At 48.3% G+C, this 21,890-nt stretch overlaps 1 protein-coding gene, 1 non-coding gene and 1 pseudogene across 2 annotated transcripts in view; all 3 read right to left on the bottom strand.

Moving 5' to 3' along the window:
* Positions 1–475: 475 nt before the first annotated feature.
* LOC134899882 (U5 spliceosomal RNA) lies at positions 476–590 on the bottom strand. Its single transcript, XR_010173431.1, has one exon. It is a non-coding gene; the product is annotated as a U5 spliceosomal RNA (small nuclear RNA).
* Positions 591–2,208: 1,618 nt separating this feature from the next.
* Positions 2,209–2,316, bottom strand: LOC134899952 (U5 spliceosomal RNA; annotated as a pseudogene).
* Positions 2,317–14,298: 11,982 nt separating this feature from the next.
* RRP12 (ribosomal RNA processing 12 homolog) overlaps positions 14,299–21,890 on the bottom strand; it is a 210,120-nt gene continuing 202,528 nt past the window's right edge. The window contains exons 33-34 of the mRNA XM_063962348.1: positions 15,921–16,003; positions 14,299–14,717 (exon numbers count right to left, since the gene is read on the bottom strand). Of these exons, the coding sequence (XP_063818418.1) occupies positions 14,618–14,717; positions 15,921–16,003 (183 nt within the window). The 3' untranslated portion in view covers positions 14,299–14,617. The remainder of the gene's footprint in view (positions 14,718–15,920; positions 16,004–21,890) is intronic.

Below are 21,890 nucleotides of genomic sequence, written 5' to 3'. Positions count from 1 at the left end.
AGCAAACTTCTCCGAAACCCATGAGATACCACCAGTATGACTGTGACAAACTGTCTTATGATCCGTTTTGACAACGGAGAGAGCAGCGGAAAATGGTGGAGCCAGATACACGATGCTGAATGACCACATGAATATGAGAGACTCCACCGCCACTGCCCTTGTGATCTGTTTTGTACACATACTGAGCTTTCGTAATTGTGGCGAGATGCCATCATGTATACTTGAGGGTAACCCCCTTCTGTGGACTCACATATGAAACACCTCTAGATTTAATGTCCAGTTTTCAGGATCCAAATCCTGACGGGTGAGATCCTCTGTCTAACAGATGTCCACTCACATAATGATCTCTTGACATTTTCACATAATGGTGTTCTGAGCCATTGAGGATTTGAGTTACCTGCCGCATTGCCATGCGGCTACTTGGTTCTCACTGGTTGTTGTGTATGCAACTGCCGTTGCCTTGTTTGACTGCTTAAGGCCAGCGTGAGACAGGCATCAAAAATTTACATGAAACTCATGGTTGTTCCTCTCCACAGCAATCTTTAGTACAAGGCGAAAGATTTATTCGTCCTGAAGAGAAACCAGAGTATATACCTGGTCCGACTGAAAGCGAATCATGTATAGCATTGTAAAATGCACAGAGTTCTAGGACATATATCGACAGCAATCTGTCGTGTTTTAGAACCTTTGTTGCTGATTTTAACTACAAATCCTGACCCTCTGCGACTGTCGTCCAGAGTATATGCACCCTTTTCCCTCTGTGGGAAATGCGAGTGAAGGGTGGCGAACTAAATTGAAAAACCCATCGTTATTCTTAATAGGTGAATACACCAATGTACCGCTAGTGTGCGTGCTTTGCACTAATTACTAGACGTACATTTGTTATTGCTGGTGTAGTAGGTAAAAGTCTTTGATTTACCGTATTTATCATCTTACCTAGGCCTTGACATCGTTTAGACGGAATTAGATGCGATTGTTTTCGAACTTGATCTGCTACCGCAGTATACCTTAGTAGCGCAAGTTAGAGGAACTTTGTTGAGACAGAGTTCTTATGTGAGATGAGCTATCATCCCAACATCACTTTTGGTAAATACCCAAAGCGATAAGCAACGGTAGACATGAAATGGTTAATGGTTGTGGCGAATTGCAAACGCTAAAACCTGTGATGAACAAACCGGAATGGGTATATACGCATTGTGAAGATCAAATGCCAGTATTCAATTTTGTGGCTCCAATATGTCAATACTACCCGCAGCAAATCCATTTTCAAACTGCAGTAAGTGATTTGCTGATTGAAACTGCGACGGAGCTGTATGGATTGGTTCCCCCAACCAGAGGGGAATAAGCCACCCTGACTCTGCCTGTATTATAAAGACAGCTGAAACCCAGTAGAAACCAAATGGCTACCTGCCAATCCGTTCGACAGAGGCAGTCATGTCCCTGTTGAAGTCTGGAAACCCCGCAAAGGTAACATGTAAAGACGCGCTCCCACAATTGGAAAAGAGGTCATCAAACTACTGGCTTGCAGACCGTAGCGACCTGTCGTTACAAGGCGTGAGTGTGTGTATCACCGCCTTGAAAACTGAAGTCTAAAGGGATTAAATGCCGGCACAAGAATTCCGTTTCGATTAACGGCTGAATATCAAATGTAGGACCAACAAGCTGTGGCCTTGTGCTGAACTGGCGACGATGAAACGTCGTTAGAAGCTTTACAGATATACTCTGTAGCTTCTTTTAACCGTAATGTCTAGTGACCCAAATGTTTCATGGGTCTTTATAATGTTTGACACAGACGCATTTACCAATGTCGGATGGCGTCATATTGTAAACGATTAAATAGTGGTCAAAGTCTACTAAGTGGAACAATGGAGACCTTGACTCCCTGTAATTTAGCAATGTATGTTGGCAACAACCCTGCACTATCTGAGTGCAGGTCTAATGAACCCTTCTCACTCGTAGTTATCTGTGTGAGATTTGACATAGAATCGTGCATTACATTAGAAGACCAGTTAAATAAACACTGTGGTACCCAAAGGGAATTCCTTTGGAAAACTGTCTTTTGTTAGAGCTGGCGGAATAACTTCCGAGACTCCGATGCCAATGTTATTTTTAGTCTGCACTAGAGCCTTATTCGCTATGCAGACAGACACCCCAATAGGCCACGGACAGCCATTGCACGCCTTATGACGTTATCATGTCATATATATATATTGTATTGGTGAACAGCAAAATAATATTAACTCAAGGTTGATTCTCTCTACGGAAATCTTTAGGAAAAACAAAAGATTTATTCGCTGTGAAGAAAAAACAGAGTAATCTTTATGTGAAAAGCAGTTCACATGGCCTATGAAACCCGAACCAAATTCCTACTAACCCCCCTACGCCTCTGGTGGCTTAGAGATGTAGGGCAGGAATGTTCTAGAATCATGTAGAAAAACAGTTTACATGGCTTACTTATGCTGATTAAAAATTCCCACTAACACCCCTGCGCCTCTGGTGGCTCAGAGATGTAGGGCAGGAATGTTCCAGAATCACAAACTGGAAAACAACAGGCAGCATGGTTAAAATGGCCCCTTTGCCATGCTGACCTTTCCGTATAGGTTATTATACAGTATAACCACAGGACGGTTACAACTGTTCTATGAATAAATATATACATAAGCTGATAGGCCATTATCACACCAGACATTAATATTAATATATTAATATAGGCTCCCTCGCCTTGTTAATCGCAGCCATTAATATAGGTTCAACTCTGAAAATCACAGCCAGTAATATAGTTCAATTATTACTGTCAGTACCGGTAACAAGCTTATATCTGTGATAGATATATATATATATATATATATATACCCAGCTGGTCATATATCCGCCAGCTTCCACCGTGCCTCTTCCCCCCCTATGATCATCTGCGGGAAGCCTGCACTTGTGATCGTCTCTGTACTGAGACTGATGGGCGGCCGGACGTAGCTGGGCGGCCGTGTTGGAAGCCTGCCCTGGCATTTGTGTATGCAGGCCGGGACGGAGCGGCGGTCATACTGGTACTAAGTATGGCTTACCTGCTGTGCAGCCGTACGGAGCCCAGTGTGCGGCAGGACGGAGCTGGCGGCTACCGGAGCGCTGGGACGGGCGGCCTGATGTCAGACGGAGCAGCTGCTTCGTATGATCTCCCCCTGCTGTGCGGCAGGAGGGAGCTTGGCGGCGACCGGAGCGCTGGGACGGGCGTTTGATGACCCCGTCTTGATACATAGCGGCTGTTTAGCGTCGTCTGATCTCCCCCTGCTATGCGGCAGGACGGAGTTGGCGGCTGCCGGGGGACGGCTTGTCTCCTCAGAAGGTAGTGGCTGGCTTGGCGGGTATGAGCTCCCCCTGCTGTGCGGCGGGACGGAGCTGTATTGTATTAACCTACTGCACCTTAACCCACACATAGCGGGGCGGCAGCCTGCGCTGACCGCCCCGCTCCCCAGCCTACCTTTCTGTAACTTCTGGCTGTGACGGGACTTTCTGTATAAGCTCCGGCCAGCTGCAGTGGTGTGACTCATGGCTGCAACGGCCTTCTGTAAGCTCCGTCAGCTCTGTAGTCCTGGCTGTGACGGGGCTTCTATGTCTGTAAGCTCCGTCCAGCTCCAGTCAGCTTCCAGTGATCTATGGCTGCGACGGCTTCTTGCAAGCCCGTCCAGCTCTCTAGTCCTGGCTGCTGTTTGTAGAAGCAGTGCTGTCTGTGGCCGTGAGGGTGCTCTTTGTGAGGACCGACACGCCATGCTGTCTGTGGCTGTGAGGGTGCTCTTTGTGAGGACCGACACGCCATGCGCTGCCCGTGCAGCGGCACTATCCCGGACCCATGTTTTTCCAGAAACTGGGAAGGGATGTGCTAAGTGTAAAAATAAAAATAAAAATAAAAATCCAAGTGTGGCTATACCACAAGCCGATGTTCGTGCTGTGAGCACCGAAAAAACACTGAGATAGTACACTGAGGTACTCGGGGATATGGAGGGGTGGGAGGGTCCTAAATTTGAATATTCAGTGCCTTTGTTCGGCTCCGCCCGTCCATATCCCAAGAGTACTCCAGTGACCCCTAGTGGATGAAAAAGAAACAGAGGCTCTGTTTGTCCTGTATGCGGCCAATAAGATTGGCGCACCTGCTTCGAAGCAGACTATTGCTCGCTGGATCTGTAATACAATTCAGCAGGCTCACTCTACGGCTGGATTGCCGGTACCAAATTCGGTTAAGGCCCATTCCACTAGGAAGGTGGGCTCTTCTTGGGCGGCTGCCCGAGGTGTCTCAGCATTACAACTTTGCCGAGCGGCGACTTGGTCGGGGTCAAACACTTTTGCTAAATTCTACAAGTTTGATACCCTGGCTGATGAGGACCTAGCGTTTGCTCAGTCGGTGCTGCAGAGTCATACGCACTCTCCCGCCCGATTGGATGCTTTGGTATAAACCCCATGGTTCTTACGGAGTCCCCAGCATCCTCTAGGACGTAAGAGAAAATAAGATTTTAAACCTACCGGTAAATCTATTTCTCCTAGTCCGTAGAGGATGCTGGGCGCCCGTCCCAGTCAGTTGTGATAAAATAAAAATAAAACAAAACCGCTAACCGCACCACTTACACAAAAAAAAAAAAAATAAGATTTTAAACCTACCGGTAAATCTTGTTCTCGTAGTCCGTAGAGGATGCTGGGGACTCCGTAAGGACCATGGGGATAGACGGGCTCCGCAGGAGACATGGGCACTTTAAGAAAGACTTTAGATCTGGGTGTGCACTGGCTCCTCCCTCTATGCCCCTCCTCCAGACCTCAGTTAGAGAAACTGTGCCCAGAGGAGACGGACTGTACGAGGAAAGGATTTTTGTTAATCCAAGGGCAAGATTCATACCAGCCACACCAATCACACCGTATAACTTGTGATATACTATCTAGTTAACAGTATGAAAAAACAGCATAGCATTGGTCCAAAGCTGATGAAACTATAACAAAACCCTTATGTAAGCAATAACATATACAAGTCTTGCAGAATTAGTCCGCACTTGGGACGGGCGCCCAGCATCCTCTACGGACTACGAGAAAAAGATTTACCGGTAGGTTTAAAATCTTATTTTCTCTAACGTCCTAGAGGATGTAAGGACCATGGGGATTATACCAAAACTCCCAAACGGGCGGGAGAGTGCGGATGACTCTGCAGCACCGATTGAGCAAACAGGAGGTCCTCCTCAGCCAGGGTATCAAACTTATAGAACTTTGCAAAGGTGTTTGAACCCGACCAAGTAGCAACTCGGCACAGCTGTAGTGCTGAGACCCCTCGGGCAGCCGCCCAAGAAGAGCCCACCTTCCTAGTGGAATGGGCCTTAACCGATTTAGGCAACTGCAATCCCGCTTTAGAATGCGCCTGCTGAATCGTGTTACAGATCCAGCGAGCAATAGTCTGCTTTGAAGCAGGGGCGCCAATCTTGTTGGCTGCATACAGGACAAACAGTGCTTCTGTTTTTCTGACTCTAGCCGTTCTGGCCACGTCAATTTTCAAAACCCTGACCACATCAAGGGACTCGGAAACCTCCAAGTCACGTGTGGCCACAGGCACCACAATAGGTTGGTTCATATGAAAGGATGAGACCACTTTTGGAAGGAGTTGAGGACGGGTCCGCAATTCCGCTCTATCCATATGGAAAACCAGATAGGGGCTTTTTTGTGATAAAGCCGCTAATTCCGACACTCGCCTAGCCGAAGCCAAGGCTAATAACATGACCACATTCCAAGTGAGATATTTCAACTCCACCGTTTTAAGTGGTTCAAACCAGTGTGACTTAAGGAAACTTAACACCACGTTAAGGTCCCAAGGCGCCACCGGAGGTACAAAAGGAGGCTGAATATGCAGCACTCCCTTCACAAAAGTCTGTACTTCTGGGAGAGAAGCCAATTCTTTTTGAAAGAAAATGGATAAGGCCGAAATCTGAACCTTAATAGAGCCTAATTTTAGGCCCAAATTCACTCCAGTTTGTAGGAAGTGAAGGAAGCGGCCCAGGTGGAATTCTTCCGTAGGAGCATTCCTGGCCTCACACCAAGAAACATATTTTCGCCATATACGGTGATAATGTTTAGCTGTCCTTCCTAGCCTTTATTATCGTAGGAATGACGTCATCCGGAATACCCTTTTCCGCTAGGATCCGGCGTTCAACCGCCATGCCGTCAAACGCAGCCGCGGTAAGTCTTGAAACAGACAGGGCCCCTGTTGCAACAGGTCCTGTCTTAGAGGAAGAGGCCACGGATCTTCTGTGAGCATTTCCTGCAGATCCGGATACCAGGTCCTTCGTTGCCAATCTGGAACAATGAGGATTGTTCTCACTCCTCTTTTTCTTACTATTCTCAACACCTTGGGTATGAGAGGAAGAGGAGGAAATACATAGACCGACCGGAACACCCACGGTGTCACTAGGGCGTCTACACTTCGTGCCTGACCTTGACCTGGCGCAATACCTCTGTAGCTTTTTGTTGCGACGGGACGCCATCATGTCTATCTGGGGCAGTTCCCCCCGACTTGCAATCTGTGCGAAGACTTCCTGATGAAGTCCCCACTCTCCTGGATGCAGGTCGTGCCTGCTGAGGAAGTCTGCTTTCCAGTTGTCCACTCCCGGAATGAACACTGCTGACAGTGCGCTTACATGATTCTCCACCCAGCGAAGAATTCTGGTGGCTGCTGCCATCGCCGCTCTGCTCCTTGTGCCGCCTTGGCGGTTTACATGAGCTACTGCGGTGACGTTGTCGGACTGGATCAGAACTGGTTGGTCGCAAAGTAAGGTCTCCGGCTTGCCGTAGGGCGTTGTATATGGCCCTTAGTTCCAGGATGTTGATGTGAAGTCAAGTCTCCTGACTTGACCAAAGACCTTGGAAATTTCTTCCCTGTGTGATTGCTCCCCAACCTCGGAGGCTCGCGTCCGTGGTCACCAGGATCCAGTCCTGAATGCCGAATCTGCGGCCCTCTAGAAGGTGAGCACTCTGCAGCCACCACAGGAGAGATACCCTGGCCCTGGGGGATAGGGTGATCAACTGATGAATCTGTAGATGTGACCCGAACCACTTGTCCAATAGGTCCCATCGGAAGGTCCTCGCATGGAACCTGCCGAAGGGAATGGCCTCGTATGATGCCACCATCTTTCCCAGGACTCGAGTGCAGTGATGCACTGACACCTGTTTTGGTTTCAATAGGTTCCTGACCAGAGTCATGAGTTCCTGAGCTTTTTCTATCGGAAGATAAACCCTTTTCTGGTCTGTATCCAGAATCATGCCCAAGAAGGTTAGACGAGTCGTAGGACCCAACTGCGACTTCGGGATATTGAGAATCCAGCCGCGTTGCTGTAACACCTTCAGAGAAAGTGATACGCTGTTCAGCAACTGCTCTCTTTTATGAGATCGTCCAAGTACGGGATAATTGTGACACCTTGCCTTCGCAGGAGCACCATCATTTCCGCCATTACCTTGGTGAAAATTCTCGGGGCCGTGGATAGACCAAACGGCAACGTCTGAAATTGGTAATGACAATCCTGTACCGCAAATCTTAGGTACGCCTGATAAGGTGGATAAATGGGAACATGAAGGTGTGCATCCTTTATGTCCAGAGATACCATAAAATCCCCCCCTTCCAGGCTGGCGATGACCGCTCTTAGCGATTCCATCTTGAACTTGAACCTTTTCAAGTATAGGTTCAGGGATTTTAAATTTAGTATTGGTCTGACCGAACCGTCCGGTTTCGGGACTACAAACAGGGTCGAGTAATATCCCCTTCCTTGTTGAAGGAGGGGAACCTTGACCACCACCTGTTGAAGATACAATTTGTGAATCGCATTTAACACTATCTCCCTTTCCTGGGGAGAAGATGGTAGGGCCGATTTGAAAAACCGGCGAGGAGGCACTTTCTACGAAGTCCAGCTTGTAACCCTGAGAAACAATTTCTATTGCCCAGGGATCCACCTGCGAGTGAACCCAGATGTGGCTGAAAACTCGAAGATGTGACCCCACTGGGGCGGACTCCTTTAGCGGAACCCCAGCGTCATGTGGTGGATTTTGCAGAGGCCGGGGAGGACTTCTGTTCCTGGGAACTAGCTCTGTTGTGCAGCTTTTTTCCTCTGCCCTTACCTCTGGCAAGAAAGGACGCACCTCGTACTTTCTTGTTTCTCTGTGATCGAAAGGACTGCATTTGATAATGTGGTGCTTTCTTTGGCTGTGAGGGAATATAAGGCAAAAAATTAGATTTACCAGCTGTAGCTGTGGAGACCAGGTCCGAGAGACCTTCCCCAAACAATTCCTCAACCCTGTAAGGTAAAACCTCCATATTTCTGACTCTAGCCGCCCTGGAAACATAGATTTTCAGGGCCCGGACTACATCCAGCAACTTGGAGGCCTCCAAGTCCCGAGTAGCCACAGGCACCACAATAGGTTGGTTCAATGAAACGCTGATACCACCTTAGGGAGAAATTAGGGACGAATCTGCAATTCTGCCCTGTCCCTATGGAAGATCAGATAAGGGCTTTCACATGACAAAACCGCCAATTCTGACACACGCCTAGCCGAAGCCAAGGCCAAATATATATGACCACTTTCCACGTGAGATACTTCAACTCCACGTTCTGAAGTGGCTCAAAACAATGTGATTTTAAGAAAACCAACACTACGTTGAGATCCCAAGGTGCCACTGGAGGCACAAAAAAGGGGGATGAATATGCAGCACTCCCTTAACAATGTCTGAACTTCAGGCAGCGTCTTTCCAAGCCTTTAACAGCGTAGGAATCACTTAATCTGGAACGCCCTTTTCCGTTAGGATCCGGCGTTCAACCGCCAAGCCTTCAAACGCATCCGCGGTAAGTCTTGGAACAGACAGGGCCCCTGCAGTAACAGGTCCTGTCTGAGAGACAGAGGCCATGGGTCCTTCGAGATCATTTCTTGTAGTTCTGGGTACCAAGTTCTTCTTGGCCAATCCGGAACTACGAGTATAGTTCTTACTCCTCTCTTACTTACTATCCTCAGTACCTTGGGTATGAGAGGAAGAGGAGGGAACAGATAAATCGACTGGTACACCCACGGTGTCACTAGTGCGTCCACAGCTATCGCCTGAGGGTCTCTTGACCTGGCGCAATACTTTTTTAGCTTTTTGTTGAGGCGGGACGCCATCATGTTCACTTGTGGCCGTTCCTAAAGGTTCACAATCTGCGTGAAGACTTCTGGATGAAGTCCCCACTCTCCCGGGTGGAGGTCGGCACTGCTGAGGAAGTCTGCTTCCTAGTTTTCCACACCCGGAATGAACACTGCTGACAGTGTTAGCACGTGATACTCCGCCCATCGGAGAATCTTTGTGGCTTCTGCCAACGCCATCCTGCTTCTTGTGCCGCCTTGTCGGTTTACATGGGCGACAGCCGTGATGTTGTCTGACTGAATAAGCACCGGCTGGTTTTGAAGCAGGGGTTCTGCTTGCCTTAGGGCATTGTAAATGGCCCTTAGGTCCAGAATATTTATGTGTAGGGAAGTCTCCTGTCTCGACCATTGTCCTCGGAAATTTCTTCCCTGAGTGACTGCTCCCCAACCTCGGAGGCTTGCATCCGTGGTCACCAGGACCCAGTCCTGAATGCCGAATCTGCGGCCCTCGAGAAGATGAGCACTCTGCAGCCACCACAGCAGAGACACCCTGGCCCTCGGGGACAGGGTGATCAGCCGATGCATCTGAAGGTGCGATCCTCACTTGTCTAACAGGTCCCACTGAAAGTTCCTTGCATGGAACCTGCCGAAGGGAATTGCTTCGTAAGAAGCTACCATCTTTTCCAGGACTCGCGTGCAATGATGCACCGACACCTGTTTTGGTTTCAGGAGGTCTCTAACCAGAGATGACAACTCCTTGGCCTTCTCCTCCGGGAGAAACACCTTCTTCTGTTCTGTGTCCAGAAACATGCCCAATATCAGCAGACGCGTCGTAGGAACCAGCTGCGACTTTGGGATATTCAGAATCCAGCCGTGCTGTTGTAGCACTTCCTGAGATAGTGCTACTCCGATCAACGACTGCTCCTTGGACCTCGCCTTTATAAGGAGATCGTCCAAGTACGGGATAATTATAACTCCCTTCTTTCGAAGGAGTATCATCATTTTGGCCATTACCTTGGAATACACCCTCGGTGCCGTGGACAGACCAAACGGCAACGTCTGGAATTGGTAATGTCAGTTCTGTACCACAACCTTGAGGTACTCCTGGTGAGGTGGGTAAATGGGGACATGTAGGTAAGCATCCATGATGTCCAGTGATACCATGTAATCCCCCTCTTCCAGGCTTGCAATAACCGCCCTGAGCGATTCCATTTTGAACTTGAACTTCCTTATATAAGTGTTCACGGATTTCAAATTTAGAATGGGTCTCACCGAACCGTCTGGTTTCGGTACCACAAACATTGTGGAATAGTAACCCCGTCCCTGTTGAAGGAGGGGAACTTTTATTTTCACCTGCTGGTGGTACAGCTTGTGAATTGCTGCCCGTACTACCTCCCAGTCCTGGGGAGTAGCTGGCAAGGCTGATTTGAGGTAACGGCGAGGGGGAGACGCCTCGAATTCCAGCTTGTATCCCTGAGATACCACTTGTAGAACCCAGAGATCCACCTGTGAGCGAACCCACTGGTCGCTGAAGTTCCGGAGACGCGCCCCCACCGCACCTGGCTCCGTCTATGGAGCCCCAGCGTCATGCGGTGGACTTAGTAGAAGCAGGGGAGGATTTTTGTTCCTGGGAACTGGCTGTCTGGTGCAGCTTTTTCCCTCTCCCCCTGCCTCTGGGCAGAAAGGAAGCACCTTTGATCCGCTTGCCTTTCTGAGGCCGAAAGGACTGTACCTGATAGTACGGTGCTTTCTTAGGTTGTGAGGGAGCCTGAGGTAAAAATGTCGATTTTCCAGCTGTTGTTGTGGATACGAGGTCCGAGAGACCATCCCCAAACAATTCCTCACCCTTATAAGGCAAAACCTCCATGTGCCTTTTAGAATCAGCATCACCTGTCCACTGCCTGGTTCATAATACCCTCCTGGCAGAAATGGACATTGCATTAATTCTAGATGCCAGCCGGCAAATGTCCCTCTGTGCATCCCTCATATATAAGACGACGTCTTTAATATGCTCTATGGTTAGCAAAATAGTATCCCTGTCGAGAGTATCAATATTATCTGACAGGGTATCAGACCACACTGCAGCAGCACTACTAATCCATGCTGAAGCAATTGCAGGTCTCAGTATAGTACCTGAGTGTGTATATACAGACTTCAGGATAGCCTCTTGCTTTCTATCAGCAGGCTCCTTCAAGGCGGCCGTGTCCTGAGACGGCAGTGCCACCTTTTTTGACAAGCGTGTGAGCGCCTTATCCACCCTAGGAGATATCTCCCAACGTGACCTATCCTCTGGCGGGAAAGGGTACGCCATCAGTAACTTTTTAGAAATTACCAGTTTCTTATCGGGGGAAGCCCACGCTTCTTCACACACTTCATTCAACTCATCTGATGGGGGAAAAAACACTGGCTGCTTTTTCTCCCCAAACATAATACCCTTTTTAGTGGTACCTGGGTTAATGTCAGAAATGTGTAACACATTTTTCATTGCCGTAATCATGCAACGGATGCCCCTTGTGGATTGTGTATATGTCTCATCCTCGTCGACACTGGAGTCAGACTCCGTGTCGACATCTGTGTCTGCCATCTGAGGTAGCGGGCGTTTGTGAGCCCCTGATGGTCTTTGAGACGCCTGGGCAGGCACGGGCTGAGAAGCCGGCTGTCCCACGGCTGTTACGTCATCCAGCCTTTTATGTAAGGAGTTGACACTGTCGGTTAATACCTTCCACATATCCATCCACTCTGGTGTCGACCCCGCAGGGGGTGACATCACACTTATCGGCACCTGCTCCGCCTCCACATAAGCCTCCTCATCAAACATGTCGACACAGCCGTACCGACACACCGCACACACACAGGGAATGCTCTGACTGAGGACAGGACCCCACCAAGTCCTTTGGGGAGACAGAGAGAGAGTATGCCAGCACACACCACTGCGCTATATCATCAGGGATTTACACAAACACAAAGTGATTTTTCCCTATAGCTGCTTTACATATACAGTTTTGCGCCTAAATTTAGTGCCCCCCCTCTCTTTTTTACCCTTTGAGCCTGGAAACTGCAGGGGAGAGCCTGGGGAGCTGTATTCCAGCGGAGCTGTGAAGAAGAAATGGCGCCAGTGTGCTGTGGGAGATAGCCCCGCCCCCTTCTCGGCGGACTTCTCCCGCTCTTATATTTATGTTATGGCAGGGGATTTTTGCACATATATAGTTTTTTAGACTATATTATGTGCTGTTTGCCAAAGTAAGGTACTCTAATTGCAGCCCAGGGCGCGCCCCCCCCCCCCCAGCGCCCTGCACCCATCAGTGACCGGAGTATGTGGTGTGCATAGGGAGCAATGGCGTACAGCTGCAGTGCTGTGCGCTACCTTAATGAAGACCGGAGTCTTCAGCCGCCGATTTCCAGGATGTTCTTCTTGCTTCTGGCTCTGCAAGGGGGACGGCGGCGCAACTCCGGGACCGGACGACCGAGGCTGGGCCTGTGTTCGATCCCTCTGGAGCTAATGGTGTCCAGTAGCCTAGAAGCCCAAGCTAGCTGCAAGCAGGTAGGTTCGCTTCTCTCCCCTAAGTCCCTCGTAGCAGTGAGTCTGTTGCCAGCAGATCTCAGTGAAAATAAAAAACCTAACAAATACTTTCTTTACTAGAAGCTCAGGAGAGCCCCTAGTGTGCAACCAGCTCGAGCCGGGCACAGATTCTAACTGAGGTCTGGAGGAGGGGCATAGAGGGAGGAGCCAGTGCACACCAGATAGTACCTAATCTTTCTTTTAGAGTGCCATGGTCCTTACGGAGTACCCAGCATCCACTAGGACGTCAGAGAAATAATAATAAACAACGCCAGGCCACTAATCTAAATGGAGGTACCTGCTGCCATGGCATATACAGTGGGAGGAGCTAGACATGTTTAAAGTACCTGCTAGTCTAGAGTCCCCCAACAGGATGTACAAGAAATAGCACATGCCCTTTGACCACCACTTGACAACACCCTAGAACTATCCCCAGATGCCCATACCATATACTTTACTCACACCTATCGACACCCACCGCCGCCCTAACTGTGTGGAGTTTGTATATTCTCCCCGTACTTGCATGGGTGTCCTACAGGTGCTCCGATTTCCTCCAACAGTCCAAAAATATACTGGTAGGCTATTTGGCCTCTGATAAAAAATAAATAAATAACCCTAGTGCAGAGGATCTCAAATGTGGTCCTCAGGGCTCCTCCCAACAAGTCCAGGTTTTACGTATATCCAAGGCTCAGCACAGAAACTTAAATCAAACGGATTATGAGGTACTAATAAAGTCACCTGTGGCCAAGAACGGATATACTTAAAACCGGGACCGTTGGGGAGACTTGAGGACCACGTCAGAGAACCTCTGCCCTTGTAGGTGTGTGCATGTACATGTGTTTAGGGCAGACTAGATGAGCCAAGTGGTTCTTATCTGCCGACAGAATTCTATGTTTGTATCCCAATTTTGCAGGCACTTTCCCAAATGCCCGACCTTGAAAAGGGCTTATGCAGAAAGGTGTGTCCTAGGGAAGATCTTGGTGGTTTAGGGGTGGGTCTTCTTGGTCCTGATTGTGCATGCCTCAATGTTTGGTAGGTATAATTAATGGAGTTGGCAGAGGTGAAGAGGAAACACACCACAATCCCTATGCCTCCTCAGCTCCCTGCACTATACAGGGGAGGTCACATGACCCAGGAGTCATAAGACTGTTCCAAGTCAGCCATTCTCTCGCACAGAGCTGAGGTCTGTGGGAGATGGGAGGCTGCCTGGGGTCCACCAGTACTATAGGCATTAAAGCTTAGTCAGTAAGCTAATGCAGATTAACTTAACATTTATTACACCAGAATACTGTCAAGTCGCGCACAGGCTTCCCATATACTGTCAATACAAACACCTTCAAAATAAGGAGGAGCTCACAAAATCTGTGCGTTATGTACTAACATCATATCTTCAGTGTATGAAATCAGGGTGACCTAGCCCACCCCTCTCCCCTCCCGAGGCTGGGAGCTACATAGGATAAACGCCACTGGGAACAACATGGAACTTCAACCATGAAGGAGGACTGTAGGCTCCGTTGGAAGCAAGAGATAAAACACAGGTTTATAAGAAGGCTTAATCTTGTATACAGTAAACACACAACTCACCCCCCCCCCCCCTTAAGGCAAACATCTTAGAAGCGTTATGTAAAAGTCACTCCAATGTCCTAAAACGTTTATTCAGCACAACAGACGCAACCGATGTACCTCCAGAAACCATTCTTCGTACAGAGCAGCTCCTTCCCTGTAATACTGGTTTTTAGTTAGTTTGGTTTCTTTCTTCAAAAGGGTGCAACTATCTGAAATTAGTGTCACTGTCCCTTAGAAGGGCTAAGACGACCCCTCTACACTTACATCACTGTCAGGCACCAATAGGAGGTAAAGGTTCCCCCATAGTAGGGAGCAGAGTCTGCTGATGCACGCAGGCCGACACGCAGTCCATACAATGCCGTGAGAAGGATCTCACACTCTCCTTTCTTTCCTCTTTTTCCTTCCGCTCTGTGCCCCTCTCTGCGCGGCTTTCACCAGGCCTTTGAACTGGCCCTGCATCTTCGCCTTTTTCCTGCAGATATGAAAACGTCAGTGACACAGAATGAGCAATAGATCACGTTTTTGTTTTCCTGCAAAGATCATCACGTAAGTCACCGGTATTCTCCCCAGGACTTTGTAAGGTCGCTGGGAGGACGGACAGACTAACAAGGTAAATGAGAACTTGCAGGAGATGAGCAGTAGGAGAAGGGGAGGCTGTGTCTGCGGCAGTTGCCTGCAGTGCATGGTGGGCTGGGGGGGGCAAGGCAGTGTGGACTTGTGAAGGTAGGGTGAGGGCCCCAGCCAGGATCCTTCTTCCAGGGCGCATCTCTGCGGCTCATGATGCCAGCATACACTCTGATTAATGAGCAAAGCAGACCGGCCCTGGGTGTCTGATGCCCATTTAAAAGGTCCCAGGAAGAACACGGATTGTTTTGTTATAGGCTGACAGTAGCCTGTTACGGTCTATGTGCTTAATATTCAATGACCAAGGAGGGTAAGTCTTAGTAACCCTACTAAAAGCTCCCTCCACCTATTACAGAGGATGTGACATACATAACTGCATTTTTAACTATTTGCAAAATCACTTTTTCGGTGGTCACTGCACAGGTCTCACTTAATTTTTTTTTTTTCATATTTATTTTATTTTTATTATTATTATTTTTTGGTGGTGGGGGGGGGGGGGGGGTGAATTACAGTACAGCACCCAGCTTTCGTCACCGAGGCATTCTTATATCCCCCCTCGCTTTCATGGGAAAAATATATTTTGGGGATAGGCTGCTCTTCTTGTTCCTGGATTTACAGCTCCACAAGAGATTATATAGAGAAAATATCTGATACCACTATACGCTTGAGAGCCAGCAATATGCTGGGGTTACCTTCAGGGGATAGGCCTGGTGGTGTTACAGTAACTATGGGAGGAAACTGGGAAAGTGGGGAGGTTTATACCCAACAGATTCCTGGGGTTTCTGTATATTATGCTGAGGAAACACAGTAATTGATAATTAGGGCATTCAGAGTGAAGACAGTAGCGCCTATGCAGCATCCAGCACACACTACATGTCTCCCCACGTGTAGGTGGGCCAGCCTAGCGCACAAGCACACTCCCAATCAGAGGCCGCACAGGAGAGCAGCGATATGGTCATACAGCTCACACGCGCCATTCTCTCATATATGGCATCGGTTAAGGAAGGACGCATTATGGAGGTCACCCATGTTTGAAGAAAACCAGTCATACCTGCGGTTGAGCTTGGCTTTGTTTAAGGGTATGTAGGCATAGGGGTCATGCTTGTCTTTCTGTTTCACGTCACCTTTTCCTTTCTGGGAGGAAACAAAAAAAAACAAAAAAACATTACAATGGCTCAAATGCCCCCGCCCACCAAATTAGAGCGTAATTCTCCACAGGACCATAGATTGCCTTCAGACCACTTTCTAGGCATAGGAACACTTACATCGCTTGCACAATGTCGTTTTAGGTTAGGTCAATTTGTACTTTATGCATAGTGCCCTTCCACGTTCAGCCAATGAAGCTGCGGCTTCCTGGTGAGCAGAGGCTATACAATTATCCTGTGTGTTGGCTGCAGCTGCACTTTCCAGAGGAACTGTGCATAATAAACTAAATTCCTACATTAATGCCACTAGCTGCATCATCTCTGGTCCTCTACCACAGTCCGTGACAATGCTACTTCAACAGAAAATGATGAAATTATTTTTTGGGGCATGCTCACTTTAAAAGCATCTCTGAAGCTGGGTACACACTAGACGTTAGGTCAACCTCCCTATACGCACTCCCGTGGGTTGCTGCAGTAGGGCTGATGGGGAATGACTCTAGTGATGACATGCTGAAGAATACAGCATGTCACGTCCACCCTCTTCCACCCCAGACCTAGCATCGGGTCAAGTGTGTATGCACTTGTCACATGCAGGGGGTCCCGTCGGCAGCGGTGACGGGCTGGGTACACATCGCTAAGTATGTACCAATCTTTAATGTCAAACTAATTTTGTGACAGCTACAGATGTGTCCTCTTACATCTTTCCTCGGTGCACCTCAAGTTGCGTTATACAGCGCGAGAGTCTCGTATGGCTTTGTAGCGCTGAGCATCTTTTTTTTGCGGTTTTTCCTCTGTATCTGCATACAAAATGCTATGCTACAATGTTTTCATGGAAAACACTGTAACCTGGCATTTCGGATGCAGATAGAGCCGCAATTACACACAGAATATAGGCATGCTGCATATCATTTTAATCAGCAGAAACTGCTTGTGCGTCTAAGATGCATTTTCACTGAAAAAAATGCAAAAAAAGAGGCTCGGGTCCCGCTACGGCATGGCAGGACTTCTAGGGCTGTTTAACGTGACTGCAGCAAGGATGTAAGAGGACACATCTGTACAGCATGTATTTTTTTCTTTTTGCTCTAGAACAGGGGTTCTGAGCGCCAGTCCTTAAGTACCCCCAACATGCTATGTCTTCTAAAATTCTATTTGTGGATGGAGGTGTGATAATTACGGACTCAGCAATATAGAGTAAACCCACCTGTGAACGATTCAAGAAAACCAGAAAACATGACCTGTTAAGAGTTACTTGAAGATTGGAATCACGAACAACTGCTCTAGTACAAATAATTTAAGAATTTGTGAGTATGGGGGTGATTCCGAGTTGTTCACTCGCTAGCTGCTTTTAGCAGCATTGCACACGCTAAGCCGCCGCCCTCTGGGAATGTATTTTAGCATAGCAGAATTGCGAACGAAAGATTAGCAGAATTGCGAATAGAAATTTCTTAGCAGTTTCTGAGTAGCTCCAGACCTACTCACAAATAGCGATCAGTTCAGTCAGTTTCGTTCCTGGTTTGAAGTCACACACACACCCAGCGTTCGCCCAGCCACTCCCCCGTTTCTCCAGACACTCCCGCGTGTTTCCCTGAAACACCAGCGTTTTTCCGCACACTCCCAGAAAACGGCCAGTTTCCGCCCAGAAACACCCACTTCCTGTCAATCACACTCCGATCAGCAGAACAATGAAAAAAGAGGATTTTGGTACTTACCGATAAATCAATTTCTCTGAATCCTCTAGGGGACACTGGAGTCCTATACAGTAGGGGTGTGAAGCTTGCAACCGGAGGTGTGGCACAATCTAAAATTAGCATTTTCCGCACAGCCGGCTCCTCCCCCTTCACATCCCTCCTCCCTCAGTTTGGAAAATTTGACTGAGAGAATAGAACATGATACTATAGCACATGGCGAGGAACCGAACCGTACAACATAGCAAACAGCAGCCAAGAAACTCTTAAGCGAAAAACTGACGCTGTTTGTACGAACTGTTTGAATAAGAACTTTGAACATAGCAGGGTGACAGCGCCGAGGCGGGCGTCCAGTGTCCCCTAGAGGATTCAGAGAAATGGATTTATCGGTAAGTACCAAAATCCTCTTTTCTCTTTCATCCACTAAGGGACACTGGAGCCCTATACAGTAGGGGACGTCCCAAAGTTATCCCCCAGGGAGGGAGTGCTGTCAGTGGCCTGCAAAACTAAACGTCCGAACTTATAGTCTCCGGACGCAAAGGTATCAAACCTGTAAAATTTCGCGAACGTGTGGGCTGAGGACCACGTCGCCGCTCTGCAAAGGTGAGTAGTGGAAGTACCGCTGGCAGTCGCCCATGAGGCACCCACTGATCGGGTGGTATGAGCACCCTTCTGAACCGGAACCTGTTTGCCACAGGAAATATAATGCAGAATGGTAAGTCTAATCCATCTAGACAAAGCCTGCCTAGATGCTGGACAACCCTTCGTAGACCCATCATAAAGAAGAAACAAATGGAAATGGTCCGACTGTCTGAAGGACGACGTAACTTGTACGTATTCCCGTAAAGCTCGAATAACATCCAAGGACACGTCCGCATCTGCGAGACCTTGGAAAGATGGGACCACAACTGGCTGGTTTACATGAAAACCCTAAACAACCTTAGGAAGGAAATCTGCTCTTGGACGGAGTTCTGCCCTATCCTCATGAAAATTTAAAAAGGGCCTCTCACACGATAAGGCTCCCAACTCAGAAACCCTCCTGGCCGAAGCCTAGGCAAGCAATAGTGAGACCTTTCAAGAGAGATATTTCAGGTCTGTGCTAACGGCTCAAAAGTTGGTGATCTCAAAAAGTTCCAATACCAAATTTAAGTCCCAAGGCGCAGTGGGAGATCGAAAAAGGGGGTTGTCTCCTCAGAACCCCCTGTAAAAAGGTTTAAATCTCCTGCAAGGATACTAACCGCTGTTGAAATAGGATGGCGAAAGCCGAAATCTGAACCTTCAGAGAGCCCAACCTCAGTCCTACATCTAGACCGGCCTGAATGAAAAGTAGAAGTCTGGATATGTGGAAGTTCTGCGAACTCCACCCACGTTCCCAACACCAGTCCATGTACTTCTTCCAAATCCTGTAGCAGTGCATGGCTGTGACCGGCTTCCTAGCGGCAAGCATCGTAGGAATGTCCTGAGACCACAGGTCCTCACTCTGAGTGAACTGTCAAGGATCTGCCGCTAGTAACTCCCGCATGTCGGAGTACCAACTCCGGCGGGGCCAATCTGGTGCGATCCAAATTGCCCACAGTCGTTCTCGTTTCACCCTTTTCAGAACACTGAGTATGAGTAGGAAGGCGGAAAATGTAAACCCTCCTGTAACACCAAAGACAGGTTAATGCGTCCATTCCTTCTGCTGCTATATCTCTTGTCCTGGACAATCACTTGGGCAGCTGATGGTTTTGCCGAGACGCCATTAGGTCTACCTGAGGTAGACCTCATCTCCTCACCACCATGTCTAAAATCCGTGGATGTAGGCACCACTCTCCAGAATGCATGGCCTAGCGATTGAGATACTCTGCTTCCCAGTTCTCCACACCTGGAATGAACACTGCCGAGAGGATGATGTCTTGCCTTTCTGCCTACAACAAGATTCTTGTGGCTTCCTTTAACGCCCTCCTGCTCCTTGTTCCTCCTTGACGGTTTATGTAAGCCGTCGACGTGACATTGTTCGACTGTATCCTTAAGTGTTGACCCATGACGAGGTCTTCGGCTAAGAGAAGCGCCTTGTAAACTGTTCTGAGTTCGAGAATGTTTATGGGTAGGCTGTTTTCCAGTAATGTCCATCTGCCTTGAAACAGATGTTCCTCTAAGATGGCACCCCAACTTCTGAGGCTGGCGTTCGTTGTCAGGATCCTCCAATCCCAAATGCCGAATCTCTTGCCGGCTGTGAGATTCCTGTGCAACGACCACCAAATTAAGGAGGTTCGCATGCGCGGTGGAAATCGGATTCTTCGATGTAGAAGCCAATGCGAAACTGCTCCCTGAGCAATGAGGTTCATCTGGAATGTTCGGGAATGAAGTCTGCCGTACTGGAGAGCTTTGAACGATGCCACTATCTGCCCGAGAAGTTGCACACAGAGGTTTAGAGAAACCGTTTGTGTCCTCAGTACCTGAGCCACTAATTTCTGTAGGTCCTGGACCTTGTGATCAGTAGACCGTCTAGATAAGGTATAATCGTGACCCCAAACAGTCTCAATCCTGCAACCATGGTTGCCATGATCTTCGTAAAGATTCTTGGGGCTGATAATAGACCGAACAGCAAGGCCCTGAATTGGTAGTGATCCGTCACCAGTGCGAACCTTAAGTAAGCCTGGTGAGGAGTCCAGAGTGGGATATGCATCCCTTATGTCCATGGATACCATGAACTCGCCTTGTTCTAAGCCTGCAATGACCGACTGGACTGATTCCATCCTGAATTCACAGACCCTTAGAAACTGGTTTAAAACTTTTAAATTGAGTATCGGTCCGACCGTCCCGTCTGGCTTTGGCACGACAAAAAGATTGGAATAGAAAACCCTTCTCTGCGAGGCGGGAGCTGGGATAATGACCTCTGACCATAGCAATTTCTGAAGTGCTTTATTAGTACCTTTGCTTTCTGAGGGCACCGAGGCAATCCTGTTGTAAAAAAACTGACTGATGCCTCTGTTGAAAATACAGTTTGTACCCCTTGGAAATTATGTTGTTTATCCAAAGTTCTGGTGAGGTTTTGGCCCAGATGTCCCGAAAACCTCTCGAGATGCGCGCCCATCAAGGGGAACCCCAGGTGAGCTGGGAGGCCGTCATGCCACGGTCTTGTCAGCAGGTTTACCCTGCTTACTGGTCGTTGACTTTGAGCGGCCTCTACCTCTGCCTCCACGTGCTTGTGTACCGAAACCTCTTCCTCGGGCTCGAAAGGACTGTGATCTAATGAAGTAAACATTGGTCCCAACTAACCTCTCCTAACCTGTGGAGTGGTTCTCGTATAAGGAGTAGGTAGAAAGGTGGACTTCCCTGCTGTAGCTTGCGAAATCCACTTGTCCAACTCTGGACCGAAAAGCATTTCACCCCCAAAGGGGATGGGTTCCACCGCCTTCTTGGTGTCAGAGCCTCCTTGCCAGTCTCTGAGCCATAAAATCCGTCTAGCCGATATGGCCGATGCGGAGATGTGCGATGCTATCCTGCTAATATACTTTGAGGCTTGACACAGGTATGAAGCGGGTTCTCTAATATGTTCCGCCAGTTGGGTAATTTCTTCCAAGCTATTTTCCTCTTCAATAGCCTGTACAATACGTCCAGACCATGCTCCCACGGCCTTGTTAACCCAAGCACAGACGATCGTAGGTCTCCGTGCCGCCTCTGCTACAAAAATCTACTTTAAAGCTGTGTCATCTTACGATCTGAAGCATCCTTAAAGCCGTGACATTAGGTATTGGTAAGATTGTCTTCGTTGACAACCTTCCTAGGGAAGCATCCACTACTGGTGGAGACTCCCACTTATCCATTACACCGTTAGGTAAAGGGTTACTTGAAACCTTTTCGGAAATTTAAAGCGTTTATCAGGTTGCTTCCAAGCCTCCTCTAAGATTGGAGCGATGTAGGAACAGGAAACACTGTTGAACCCGTTTTTTTTTTTGGTTGGGATTTGAATAATTTGAGATCCTCTGGCTACTTAACCTCCTCCACTTTAAAAGGTTAGGATCTCTTCTACCGCGTCAAAGTAAGGAATCAATACTCGAGATTGCCGTGTCCTCTTCTGGAGAATCGGTATCTAAGTTAGATTCAATGATCCTCTGTTTCTGGTACAATAGGAAGAGGTCTTTTAACTGCCTTGCGCACATTTGTTTCTGCTTGTGCGGGCGGCGTTAACCTGATGAGAAATTTTAT

The sequence above is a fragment of the Pseudophryne corroboree genome, chromosome 3, assembly GCF_028390025.1.
Source record: "Pseudophryne corroboree isolate aPseCor3 chromosome 3, aPseCor3.hap2, whole genome shotgun sequence".
Classification (NCBI taxonomy): Eukaryota; Metazoa; Chordata; class Amphibia; order Anura; family Myobatrachidae; genus Pseudophryne; species Pseudophryne corroboree.
The sequence above is the reverse complement of the archived record's forward strand: the minus strand, read 5'-3'. Positions and strand labels throughout refer to the sequence as shown.